General features: G+C 44.7%; 1 protein-coding gene across 1 annotated transcript; it reads left to right on the top strand.

Moving 5' to 3' along the window:
- The first annotated feature begins 1,066 nt into the window (after window positions 1-1,066).
- Window positions 1,067-6,267, top strand: FITM2 (fat storage inducing transmembrane protein 2). The gene is made up of 2 exons (XM_069806357.1): window positions 1,067-1,281; window positions 3,525-6,267. The coding sequence occupies exons 1-2, from the start codon at window positions 1,109-1,111 to the stop codon at window positions 4,165-4,167; spliced, it is 816 nt and encodes a 271-aa protein (XP_069662458.1). The 5' UTR covers window positions 1,067-1,108; the 3' UTR covers window positions 4,168-6,267.
- The last annotated feature ends 7,975 nt before the right edge of the window (window positions 6,268-14,242 follow it).

The raw sequence follows: 14,242 nt of genomic DNA, 5'->3' as shown, positions 1-14,242 counted from the left end.
ATAGGGTCTGCTTCCCCCCCCCCTCCGTTTTTCTTACTGAGGCCATTGGGATGAATAAAGGCTCTTTGTTCATTTAGCTGTTTCTCTGCTTGCTGATGCTTTTTAAATTTTTTTTAAAAACTAAGTTGAAATGACAGCAGCAGCAGTTCAATAGATGAAATAGGTCTCAGACACCACAGTGACGGCCAGTGCTTGAACACCACTTTCAGCTATAAACATGGACGGTGAAAAGGCGCGGGAGCCTTAAGAGCCCCAGAAATACTTCCTCCCTCTCTGTTAAGCCCCAGGAAAAAGATAAAAAAATTCTACTGAGTGAGGAAATTCTCAAATTTTCTCTTGAATATTATGGCATGACACTCTCTTTCAGAGGAGCTGCCACCTTACTCCAGAAGTAGTGGAAGCTCTTTGTAGGATGAGAGGAAACAGCTTCAAGTTGTAGCAGGGGGGTTTAGGTTGGATAGGAGGAAAAACGTCTTCACCGAAAGGGTTGGCGAGCGTTGGGGCAGGCTGCCCGGGGAAGCGGTTTGTTCAGTCACCGTCCCTGGGGGGACTGTGCAGAAGCGGCATGTGGGGACACGGTTTAGTGGCGGCCTTGGCAGCGCTAGGTTAACGGTGGGACTGGGTGACCTTAAAGGTCTTTCCCGGCCTAAATGGTCCCACGGCTCCGTGGTGCAGCTACCGTAGCCCACGAGCCCTGTGGTCTCTCTTCCGACGTTCCGGCCACCATCAGGGAAGCGGCCTCCCTGCCCCTCTGGTGAGGGTGCAAAGCGTAACCTCCGTTCTCGTTCTGACAGGTGGGAGCGGGCCACGGAGGTTTCTGAGCCCGCGTTCTCCTCCTCTGACACAGACCCGCGGCGAGGGCCCCCCGCGGGGCAGCGCCCACGGCCGCCGTACGGCCACGGGCCGCCCCCCGCCAGCGCCCTGCAGGGGGCGCTCTCCCGGCAGGCGCCGCGCCGCACTGCGCATGCGCACGGCGCCCCCGCCACCCTTCCCGGCGTCCCGGCCTGGCGGGCGCCGCGAGGGGGCGCCCGAGCGGCGGGCGGGGCCGGCGCTGTGACGCGGAGTACGGCGGCCGAGCGGGTGAGGGGTTCGGCGGCGGCGGGGCGCGATGGAGCGGCTGGAGCGGTGCGGCCGCCGGCTGCGGGCCGGGCTGGCCGCCGGGCGGGTGCGGGGCCGGCTGCCCTGGCTGCTGCTCGCCGTCGTCCTCCTCGGGTCCGCCCTCAAGGACGGCGACCTGGTGCCCGAGACGCCCATGCGGAACAAGCGCAACCCGCTCAACGTGTGAGGAGAGGCGGGGAGCTAGAGGGAAGGCGGGCCCGGTGGGGCGGGCGGGGGTCCGGCGGGGGGCTGGGGGTGCCCGGGCTGAGCGGGAGCGGGCTGCGCCGCGCCGATCTGGCCCCCTGTCCTCTGCTGGGGCGGAGGGGGCTGCCCCGGGGGCCGGGGAGGGGGAGCGGGGGGGGCCGGGGGCACCCGCCCGCTCCCGGTGTGGGGTCGGATGGGGCGGGCAGGCCCCGGAGCTCGGCCGAGGGTGGCTTTGCCGCAGGCCGTGTGGGTGAGCCGGGCCGGCCCCGGCGGCAGCGGCTGCGGGAGAGGCGGCGGGGGCGTGAGGCGGCGGGGGCGAGCCCCGGGCCGGGCTGCTGGGGTGGGAACGGCGGCTTCGGGGGGAGTCCCGGTCCTAACGCCTGCTGCAGTCCGCAGGACTGCGCGATTTGAGAAGAGCTGGAGCTTCTTGCTCGGTTTTTATTGGAAGAGGAAAAGGAGGAGGTTTTTTCCTTCTTCAGCTCCCGGATGGTTCCTCGTATTTGAGTAAACTGATGGTACTGAACTGATCTAAAAGCAAGGTGGAGGGAATGAGTCTTTTAGCGTCTTTCGTAAAAGGACAGTTACTGCCACCCTTTTCTGGTACTTAGGTGATGATTTAGCTGGCTTAGTCATTCTTCAAAACTGCGCTTGAACGTTTTGAAGGGCACAAGGAAGGCAATGAGCTGGGCCAGTGCACGTGTGCTTCACCTGCTGCAGATCAGAAAGTAAAGCTAAAATTGCCGTTTTCCCCCGTGACTTGGGGAATTTTGTACTTTATATTGATTCCAATTTGTCATTTGGTGACACGTGGGAGAGGAGCTGCTTTTAGTGTGATTGAAAAGAAGGATTGGCAGGAACACTTAGAGAGTGAAATTGATCTTACAGTAAAAACATACTACAGTTCAATTCTCCCTTCTTAAATAGAGGAAGGTTATCTGTACCGACAGTTTCTGAAGCAATTTTTTTCCCCACAAATTACTTGCCTGCTGGTTTGCTGGCAGCAATTATGTTAGCAGCCTTTTTTGCTTTTAACTCTCCCAGTAAAATGAGGATTTTATTTTCAATTACTATTCCATGGTAGCAGCTGTAGTTGTCACACAAATGCCACTTCTACTGTAAAATTAAGCATAAAGGAGGTACTCCTCAAAATCCTGGGCAAGGCCGTGACATTTTTTGTTAGGGTCTTAGGAATAGAGTTCAGGATCTTCACTACTTGTTCCTGTCTTTGATGCTGAGGTGATGATTAAATGATGACTCCGTGTGCCTAGCTATAGCTCAGCCACAGACCAGAATTCTGCTGTCTCTGTTTTTCAAACTGGGATGTGCGTAACGAAGGGGCTGCACAGTTCCTCTCTCCCACCAGCTGATAGGAAGCTCGTTGTATTGGAAGGTGCTAATGGGAGAAAAATGATCATAGACTATGGTTGTCTTAACTAATTAGTGAATTCACTTGCACATGCTCCACTTTAAGATTTGAAAAGAGGACTAGTTATGCAATACTGTCTCCTGCTAAACAGGATATCAGCACATCATCAGCTGGTTTTCAAGATTTTACAGGCATCATAGCAAAAACTTTCAAGGCAGAGAGTGAATTTACAGGTGGAAGGTTTTGTGTCTGCCAAAGGAAAGTTCTCATCAACTGGAGTGACAGCAAAGGAACAAACATGTTGTGCTTCTTCATTTATTTTATAAGGTGATGATGGAGAAAAAGCTGCATGGGCTGATGAAGGAAAAGAGTCAGCCCTTTCGGCTATCTTATTCCATATTAAGAGGTTGAGGTTGTGAAGGGCTTTGAAAGCAAAGATAATTGAGGTGGAAGAAGAGAGTCAGAGGAAGCATTACTGTGCTCAGGGTGACAAGCTAAAAATATGTTCTTTGCAGCTGCATTTGGAGTAGGACAGAGTGGAGCGGGTTTGTAGGGTGAAAGCGATTGCAAAACTGAACTGCAAGTCTGAACGAGGGCTCTAGGTCTGAGGGAATGCTGCCTGGGAAACAGCTGAAGTACCTGGTTGAGGAAATATTCAGGCATTGGGCCTGAGAGAAATAGTGGGGAGAAGGTTAAGATTTTAGCTATGCTTTACTTTGAGGGGAGGGCACAAGTGTTTAATTTAGATGGTTCTGAAGACTGACTTTGAAAACCTACTTCTTCAAGCACCACCACTTACCCTAGCTTCTTTGAAGTTTCACACATGCATGTTTCTCTTTTGGCTTTTCTCTGGCAGATATTTTGTGAAGGTGGCTTGGGCATGGACGTTCTGGCTTCTGCTACCCTTCATCGCAGTCACCACCTACCAGTTTGCCAAAAGCAAGTTTCTCTATGGTCCCACGAAGAGCATTTTGATGGTGCTGCGGCGTCTCAGTGCACTGCTAGTGGGCACTGCCATCTGGTACGTCTGCACCAGATTCTTCATGTATATCGAGAATCTCACTGGCACGTGCTCTACCTCGGGTAAACTCCGCGAGCCTCGCCAGCTGTATGCCACCAAGCAGGAGTGCCACCAGGACAACGGGATCTGGAATGGTTTTGATATCTCAGGGCACTGTTTTCTGCTCTCGTACTGTGCTCTGATGATTATGGAGGAGGTGGCTGTGCTGGAAGGCTTGTCCATAGACCAGAACTCTAATCTGCGTGTTGTGATCAACATCCTGTTTCTTTCCTTGTGTTTTCTCACGGTGATCTGGGTGTTCATGTTTCTCTGTACTGCTGTGTATTTCCATGACTTCATTCAAAAGCTTCTCGGTGTGCTGATAGGTCTGTCAGCTTGGTACGGGACCTACAGATTTTGGTACTTGAAACCCTTTTCTCCTGGACTACCTCTTCCAAATATACCTTTGACTTCAAAGAAATACAGTTATAGCAGATAAAATAAGTATTAAAATTTTTGGAAATTGATTTCAGTACTGGAGTAGTTGAATGTAGGAACGGTTGCTGTGTTTCCAGTGTAAGGAGCAAGGTGATGCGCTAGAGGAAACCAAATCTGTACTAGCTGATGGCTGGCAGGTGGTAACGAGCTTCTTCCTTGGGAGAAAAAAAAAATTGGTATTGGAAGAGGTCTGCTCTTGTTTAGGAGCTGCTGAGTGGCATTCTCGGCAAATAAATCAGAAGTTGTATCTGTTCCCTTAGTAATAAAGGGAGGAGCAGATCCAAGGCTGACGGAGGCCTTTGCTCTTTAAGAGCTTGACTGTTCTCAAATTTATTATCCCTCTTTCTTTTTGATTTATGTCAAAATGTTATGGAGGATCCAAACCTCATACTTCTTGTTTTTTAAATACTTGTATTGCCTTACGGGAAAGCTCTAATAATGACAGTGCTGCTAAGTGTTGCGAAAATATCAATACTCATTAAAGCGGTGTATAGCTCTGTTGTGAAACTAGAACATCCCATGAAGCATTAAGTACACTAACTTGCCACAAATGCTTCTTAGCTGTCTGTACCTTCTGCAACAGAGAGTAAATCTGAGATGTAATGTCTTAAGCAGACTGAGTTTAAATTCCTGCCTGCCTTTGAAAAGGAAACTCTTGAAAAACAAGCCTTAACTTTCTCCTTAGGCAAAGTAATTGTAATAATACTTTGTCATTTTATTCTTGACAGAAAAAAAACAAACTCCTTCCAATTTTGCTAAAAAGTCTAATATTGGGGTTTTAATTTAAATCTTATGAATTGCACACTTTGCAACAATGAGTACTTTGTGGTATGTTTCTTCTAGAACAAGAATGAAATTCTGGTGTTATGAACAAGTTAGCTTAACCTGCTGTTTCCCAAATAATCTGCTTGGTAATGAATGAAACACATTGTTTATCCTAAGAGCTGCAAAGGAGTGTGCTTGAAGCAATATTTATTCTGGCTTATCCAGCAGTATCAATAAGCTACTTAATTTTGATTGCACATAAAGCTGCGGCCACTTTTGATGTGGCTGGAAACCCACTACTGAATAAAACACTACTATTATATAATGAATAGGTATGATGTGGGATGGGTATACTCATCATATCAATCAGCTATTTAGCATAGTCTTTATCTTGGAAAGCTTTTTATTATTTCATAAAGGCTTATTCATGACGCAATTGCACAAAATTTGTTTGACAGTTGTAGTGACGAGCGAGACAGCCAAAAAGGTCTGTGGGCAAGGCTGTAGATAGTGTCTGTTAATCTGTGAGTGGGCTTGGTCTGTAGCGTTTGACTCCAAGGTGATATTATTTTGCTGAATATAGGTTATGATGCACCGTAGTCTAATCTTGGCACATTTCTTTTTGCCATCTCAACAGCTCTCTTCCAGCAAGAGAGCGGTAGCATTTGCAATAGATACAGCAGTGTTAATTCCACACTTGTCGTCTGCCTCTGAGGAGAGCTGGCTTCACCTGAACTTCCACTGAATTCAGCGGCAAGTGGGAGTTGTTGTGTGTCCTTAGAAAGTACAAGTCACCTCTCGGAAAGAAGCTATTTCAGGAGGTGTTGTATTTTCTGTCAAGCTCCTCCCTTTGGTTTTGCATTAAATTGCCTTTTGAGCTGACTCTTTGGAAAATTTGCTCTGATTAACTCATATTGGGTTTAACTAAATTTGTTTAAACAATGCAAATTCATTTGCAGACATTCTTTTGATGTAATGTAAGCCTGCTCCCAATAGAGCTAAGCTAGACCACAAGCCATTTTCACCATGAAAAAGGATTATATACCCAGAAGGTTTTCTGATTAATTTCATTAAATTTAAGTTTCTGGTTTAGGTTATCTTTATGTAACTTTGCTGTATAGACAAGGCCTTGGAACAGGAAATGCTATTTATTTAAACCAACTGACTTGCTGAAATTATGTTCAGTTTCATAAATGTTTTGTGCAATCACTATATGGATATTTCTGTCTATTTCTAACCAGTGTCTTACAAACTTTTTATTATGGAAATAATGTGGTATATGGTTATTCTCAAAATTTTTATTTAAACAATGAAAGAAAAACACTTGAAAACTTTATCAGTGTTTGAGTCTTTGAGAATCTGTTTCTGACGTCTGTAAAGATGCTGCTGCTGCTCTTCACTTCCCTGGATGATCCACCCTCCAGATATTTTTTTGACTACTGAGATGCATGATCAAACTGACATTGATATTTCTGCAGTATTTGAATGAGTTAATATGACACAGGTTCTCAAAAGTACAGGGTATAAAAAGAAACAAAACCAAAAAAACCCATGCATGACAAAAGCAAGTTCCCTGATGTGTGCCTCTTGCACCAGGCAGTTCATTTTGTAGACATGGGCAGTTGCTTATTGTAGCAAAGGGAAAGCCTAATCCATTGAAATGTATGGGAAAATTCCCATGGGCTGTAATACTGCTTATGAGTTTGGAAATCTTGCTGTACGTGTCTTTCTCAGTACCCAGAGATCACATGCCAGCTGTTGGCTTAGAAGGTTCCCTTGTGCTCCAGACCTTTTCTTTGTGCTTTTTGACTCTATTTCAGAGCAAGTCTTTGCTTCCTTACACTCTAACTGGAAGCTGAAGGTTGCAAATTTTCTGTTGGTGTATTTGCCATCACCTTTATCTGACTTCCTTCCCTCTCCCAAATACACTTTTATCATTAAAATAAAAATGCGGCCTTTCTATGACAGGTTGGCAGCCAAAGAGAAGCAGTGCTGTGAGTAGCTCTATTTGATGTCCTGTGACAAAGGCACAAATCAGCTGTCAACAGGTATTATTAATTTGTTTCAAGTTTTTTTTTTAAAGTGTAGCATTTTAAAGATAAATTTTCATATTTTGTAGTGAATTCCAAAAGATGGCAACTATAATTGCGAGAAACACTTGGGGGGGTGTTTTGTTTGGTTTTTTTATTTTCTGCATTTAAGTATTCCTCTTGTTCCTGCAGAGCTGTCTTTCTGTGTCTGTAGAATTATATAGGGAATTTTTGTCTCCAACATCTTACTAGCATATTATTTATTTCAACATATGTTTGTTCAGTTTTCATTGTCTGTGTTTGTCTAGCCTATTTCATGGGCTCTGTATCACAGTACTTTCACAGAAGCAGCATTTGGCCTGACTGATGTGGCTGAGGCAGGTCTTGGTCTTGGTGCCTTAAACATTTTCCTCCGCAGGGGCCAGCAAGGAAGGGAGTCACAGCTAGAACACAGTGGGAAGATTAACTGGATTAGGATTCATTTTACTCTTCACTTACCTGGGACTCTTTCAAATGTTTGCGTCACTGGAGGCAAGATCAGGCAAACGGGAAAGTTTAGATCTTTCGTAAGAGCCGTCTGAACTGTTCAGACTTTAAACATGTCTGAAACAGGGGTTTGATTCTTCCTCAGAGTCTTTGTTCAAAGCAAACTTCTTCCATGGATGCTTCACTGGTGCTAAACGGTATTTTTGGTTTGCCAATTTATTTGTGTGTACCGAACTTAGATTGCCTAGTGGCTGTAAAAAAAAGAATCCTGTTTTCTGGTTTGATGCATGGCAATTAATGACAAAGTGAGAAACACCCAGTTATGCCCTGTGGTGCACTTGAATGGAAAAAAACTGTAGGGGCTGCTGTGATATATGAAATGTTTTGGAAAATCAGGCTTGAGTTGTGAACACAAGTCTATGGTCACTTTTCTTAGTGAAATGATACCTGTTTTTTTCCACTGTAGCTTAAAGTAGATCCCTGCGGCTTCTCTGCAGTCAGCCTTTTCCAGTTCTTTGCCTTTGATCAGCCTGTGTTTATCTCTGTTCACTCAGAAACCTGTTTCCTGGGATTATTTCTTTTCATAGCTTCATTTCACCTCCTGGAGTGCAGATTAGTAATAAATGCTCTTTACCTCTGCTAGATGTGTGCTTTCTCTCTATATATTTTGTCTTCCCTTCTTTTAAGTATTTTGCCAAAGCTTAAGATGAAAGTAATTAATACTAGCAAAAAAAGGCTGTTGTGACTCTGAACTCATAATTAACCATTGTTAAAAGGAGTTGGTCTGTCACTGTAATTGTGTTTACCTGGAAAAAAGCACATGCTTAATTTACTGAAGCAGAACTACACCTGATGTGCTTGAACTCGGGGAAGGGAAGAGGAGGTAATGTGACAGGGGTGCTTGGTGAGTTAGTAGAGTTAGCTTTGTCCTTTTCTTGGGGAGCATGCACTGCATTTCTGTAATGAGTAGTTTCACCCAGCTGTTTAGTAGGAAATTTATTAATAAATTTGAATGTGGGAAGGGTACCTTAGTACTTAAAGTATACAGTGAGAACACAGAGGTTACAAGCTGGAAAAGCAGAAATGGAAATGACTTGGGATTGAGTGCAGTCCCTGAAATTTCACGCAATTGTGTAGTAATACTTAGTCTGAAGGATTATTTGTTTTTAAATTACCCTCTGTCCATCCCAAAACACAGGCAATGTCATGTGCCTTTTAACAAGCTGAATAACTTCTCTGTAAAGCTTTGGAACTATAGTATGGCACAGAAAATAAGCAGTCAGTGAAGAGCTTTACCAGCCTTTCAGGAGAGTTGAATATCAAGGGAAAGCAGTACTTGGAAAAATGCCCTTTCTCAATTGTGCTTTTCCTGACAAGGTGTCCAATGGTAGGAGATCTGCGGTTGTACTGGGTATATCCCCAGTGGTGTAAGGCTGAAGAAAGGAAAGCATGGAACAAAAGTAAATACAAATTATGATTATTTTTTGTCTCGCATCTCTGAAGCCTTTTTCCATGTCCAGTCTGGGTTTGTTTTGCAGTTTTAGGTCGTGTATTCCTTCAGTCATGTAATTTAATGCATTTAATCTGTGGGAAACATGGTTGATATCAGAGCGATAAATGGGCATATCCTCAATGTAACTGTCATCTCACTTCTGAAATGTCTTCCCTGAATCCTATGGTGCCTCTGTTCTGCAGAGCCTTCCCCGTCTCGTGGGGACTGGGGAGAAGAGCAGTGCCAAGAGGTTACCCTCAGTGTGTCTGTGTTGGTGACAGGCTTAACATCATGACTCATTGCTGGAGAAAATTCAGCTAAATAGGTTGTGGCTCAAAGTAGTTGAGTGTGATAGAGAAATCCATGCAAAATTAATTGAAAATAAAGATTATACTAAGCCCTCAAAGCCTGTTAACCTTATATCCAAATGGGTGAATTGTTTGCACCCAAACCCAGCAGGATTGTGCTGATTTGGAATGGCACTCAGGGTCTGCCTCTGTGTTTTGCAGATGATGGAAGTGAGCATGGATTTAATATGTGCTTGGTATTGTGACACTCTAGACCACAACTCTTCCCAGCACTGTGCACTGTTGCTCTAGCTTTGCCATAGCCTGACCTGACTGATTTGGTTTTTAGAAGAATGGGAGTATTACAGGTTTAAGTTTTTTAAGAATACTTTTTTCCTGTTGATTGTCATTATTTGGAAGTTAAGAGAAAAAATTATGCCAGGGTGGGGTTTTTTTGTTTTATTTCATTTTCTGGGGAATTCTTTTTTGTTTTGGTTTTTGCATTGGTTTTTTTTTGCTTGTGGCCAAGAATCCTCCCTATTGCTGTTCTGTAGTGGTTGCCTCCAAGGGCATGGAATAGAAAGAAATTGCTTTTGGTAGGCAAAAATAGAAGTGTTCCAGGAGGCTTGCAGTGGAGTGACATGACCTTGTGATGTAAAGAGCATGTGCGAAACAGCACTTAACTATGCAGACTACTTCGTTCTATGTGAAGAAGTGCCTGCAGCATTATAAAGCACCCTCAGACTTGGTTACGCTCTGTTCTGATTGCAAAGTAGCTTTATTTGGATAACTCTCTTGGAGCTAAAAAGGATTTAGGTTGCGGGAGAGATGATGTGCTGGTAGGAAAGGGCTGAGACAGGAGGCAATGAAAGGAGGGGGATGGAGGGTGTTATTTTTAAAGAAAGGCTTTCAAAGTTGTCATTGGTATATGCTGTTAGTTAAAGAGGTTTTTAGCAAGGGTGTATCTTCTTCATTTCTTAGCTGTTCTTTCTCAGAAGGTGGAAATTGGAGGTGCTGTGTCCACTGATGCAGAGCTTCACAGCCTGTGGGCTCCTGACAACAGAAATGTCTCTATGAAAATGGTCACACATCCCCAGCTGTCTGCGTCAGGAGAGTGAAATCAGGGGAGTCCAGGAGAGAAGAAAGGGGTAGGACAGTAGAGAGTGGTAAAGAAAAAAAGAGCTGAAAGTAGATCATTGTGCAGAGGAGAAAGACAAAACGGGGCGGGGGGGGAACAAACAAACAAAAAAACCCCCAAAAACGTACTGTGAGCTCCCAAAGAGTGGGTGGAGGTTGACACTTTGCTCATCGATGCTCTTCAGCATCGAAGTCACGTGGAAATAGAAATAATCTGCTTTGGCAATGGCAACTGCCGTCTGCAGGTAGAGCCTTGGCCTGCAGCACACAGGTTACTGCAGTCTGCAGCCTCTGCTTGCCTTTGCCGCAGCTGCAGTGATAGACAGCTGTGTCCTGACAAAGCAATTGTTCATCTAAATTATTTATGGCATACATGGTATTCTTTCTTTCACTGTGAGGCATTTAAAGCAGACTATTTTCTCTCTGTTTAATCCTTCAGAGGAAAGTGTGTAAAATGGAGAGTGAAAGGCAGTGATAGTAAATATGTCGTTTGGGCACATTTGGAAATCAGCATGAGGGGAAAAAATAGGAAATTTGTTTGTCGTGAATGCACTTTGTCTGAGAATACAAGTTCCAGTCTGTTTTCACTGCTGCCTGAAACCTTAGATTCAATATTAGAAATGGTTTGGTCTGAAACCTCTCTGATTTATCACTGAGGCCATGCTTTAGGAAAACCTTTAGGGGTGTGAAATCTGTCCCTGTTCACAACATACTTATGCAGATGTTTTAATTCCCAGTCATACCTGTGGGTCTGAAATTTTCTCTGGGCACAGCCTGCTGAACATGGACTGGGGAGTTTATTCTGTCCCACCAAGGCAGAAGTAGCTTTTCTACAGACTGGTGTAGTAAGAGCAGCCTTGCTGATGGCATGAACAGTTGTGAAATTACCCTCTTATTCTCTGCTATGCCACAGAAAACTGCAGGTGTGGAGTTACGGTACTTAGCTCTTGGGTTGTACCTTATTTCCTGGTTCTTTGGTTATTTAGTTTTTAATCCCATATTATCATATTTTATATTATCCCTGGCCATCTCAAAATACTATTATCATATTATCCCATATTATTTTAATCCCATATATCTCTCAGGAACCTGAGAGATTTAGTTGCTGTCATTGCCTGCATTGTGGATTCAGTCCGGGTGGTTTGGGCTTTAATGTTAATGACGGCAGTGAATGCCACCAAACGCAACCTGATGTTAAATATTTTCACAAGCTTTAGTGTTTTCTGTTTGCTGTTCTCATGTGGGGAAGTCCTTCATTTATTTTCACAGAAGAAAGTAAGTTTCCCTTGCTTGAAGGAGCAGCTCTTACACCATCCCTCTTGCCTCCTTAGCCAGGATACTGAAATTGCAGTTGGGTGATAAGGACGGCTTTTTATTCAGAAACAGAGGAAGACTTGGCAATTAATTTCTGAGAGGGCCACAAGAAGGTCACTAGGTATTCTTAGGCAGCCCTTGATCTCGATTTCTTTGGCAACTTGTGACAGGCTCTGTGGTGTGTTCCCTGTCCTCTGGCAAGCTTGATTTGGAAATCCTTTATTCTGCATGGAGAGGTCTTCTCCATCCCTTGACAAGCAAAGGAGAAAGCTGCCAGTCAGCTGCAAGACTGACACATACATTTTCAGTTTTTGTAATTGAGTCTTTTGAGCAAAACCCGTAGGAGTAAAAAGATTTCAGAAGCTGTAGTTCTACAAATGTGACCATTGGGAGCCTATTAAATGGGAGGCTTGGGAGGGGGGAAGGAGTGACCACTCCTTGTGAGCTCGCTCAGTGTCATGAAGCTCCACCTCAGGTGCTCAGGAGGGCTTGGACTTGACAAAGCAGCCCCCGATTTTCTTTCCTCTGATAATTAAACGTTCCACATTTCAGCACAGGTGCAGATTTTAAAGCCCAGAGGTGCCTAAAAGCACATTTGCCTCTAAAACACAGAGAGTTTTTAAGGATAAAAATTTGCTTGGGTAAATAAGTACAAGTAGGGTAAAGCCTAAGAAGGACCCTAACTGGGGTTGGATCAGGCACACGGGAGTATTTGGTGCAAGATACAGCACAAGCCATTCCCCAGGGGCAAATTGTAAAGTGTCCCAGTGCAGACTTTGCTCCAAACAGTATCTCTGAGGTGCCTCACCTTCCAGCCCTACCCCTTGGGTGCTGCTGTTACCCCACACCTTGCTGAGAGGAAAGCCTGAAGTCCTGGAGTGAGAAAACAGGTTTTGTGATTGTTTTCATGTTTCTGTGTGCAGAAAGTGCCTTGGGCAGTAAACATTGGGCCAGTGCCTGGCTTATGGCCATGTAGTGTGATGGTCTCCCCTTTTAAATGGAACTAGAGCAGAAGTTGTCTGATTAGGCTCGGATCAGCTAGAACAAAAGCAACTTTTCCTGATGACAGCCTATAATCACCACAGGGCTGCTTATAGTAACTCACTAATCTGGATCGATCGGGGTGGTGACATTCATCTCCCAGTTCATTTCAGCATGGTCTTGAATGTCAATCCAGCCTCTGCCTGTAACACTAATTGTCTTTTATCACTCTCACAGATTGCTTTTCCCTGGAGCAAAGTCCTGGTATTTTTTCATTACCACAGCAGGGAAACAAGGCTCAGTGACAGGGAATGGCACTGTCTTCAGTGATTTTTGCTTTTTTTTTTTTTTTTTTAGTTTGGTCCAAAGGAAAGACTTGTTAGTGAATATTTCTAGCTGAAAACCTGTACAAAACTCATCACTACAGCATCTGTGGCTTCCCAGCAGCCCACGAAGCAACATGACGGACAGATCTCACGTGTTGGTCCAAACTGACCCGTGCCTTGTTCCAGCTGCTGGCTCTGTCTGGCTTCCTTATAATAGTTGCATTTTTAACAGTCTGCTCCAAAACAAAACAGACACCTATTTTCTCCAGCGTTTAGAGTTCTGATTTGCTCCATGATTTTAAATTTATTCTTTGGTTTAACAAAGCAAGGAGCAAAGTAACCAGCAGCGGTCTTGCTAAGCTTCCTTCTGCCTCATTCTTGGGCTGAAATCCTGGGAATGTGCAAGTATTTGCTCTCATTCTCTCTGGGTTTCCTGGCCTTGTACCCCCTTTCTACCCTTCCTTTCTACACCCAGCGTGTGCATTTCATCAGCTTTTGGAGATCACCAGGGAATGTCCGTGCAGGAGAACGGGCAAAGGTAAAAGGATGAAATCCTGTTAAGGGTTTCATGTCAGTGTATCTTCGTACATTCTTGTGGGGAGTTTAGCATCAGCTAATAGACCATGGGTCATTGTGTATATTCTTACACCTTTCAGATTCAGCAAAAGGGATGACCTCAGGGGACCCTCTTGCCTCCCTCTTCAAAAAGAAGCAAAGTAACTTTCTTCCAAAGTCATTGATACCGTGAAGCAAATATCTAACTGTATTTGGGAGAATGTGTCTGTAACATTTGACTCGGCAGCCTTGGCTGCAGGTGCCTGGTTTGCATGCGCAGGTGGTGGATTTGGGTTCTTGCACACCAGTTTTAAGTGTGGCCCTAATCACTGGGGGGGAACACGGATAACATAGCTATGTGGGTTGTTGTATTCCAGCAGTATGTCAGGCCAACCTACACAACTGCGACAAGCACGGCATGAATTTGTGCATTTTGCACTGTCTAATCACTATGTGCTCATCCCTTGCAATTCCTGCTAAATATTCACAATTCCATCGCTGCCAGGTTGTATCAAGAACCAAAGCTCCTGGGAAATCCTGCTGCTTTCAAATACATAAAGATAATTTTTGAGTTGGAGGCAAACACAATTCGTATTACTTCTTTCACATTTGGCATACGTTCCCGAGCCTAAAGATGCAGCGTGACTCACTAGGGATCACCGGAGCACTCGGAAAACCAGCCAGAGGAGATCCTAGCAGGCTG

Source organism: Haliaeetus albicilla, chromosome 2 (genome assembly GCF_947461875.1).
Source record: "Haliaeetus albicilla chromosome 2, bHalAlb1.1, whole genome shotgun sequence".
Lineage (NCBI taxonomy): Eukaryota > Metazoa > Chordata > Aves > Accipitriformes > Accipitridae > Haliaeetus > Haliaeetus albicilla.
Note: the sequence above shows the minus strand (reverse complement) of the source record. Positions and strands in the feature narration are given on the sequence as shown.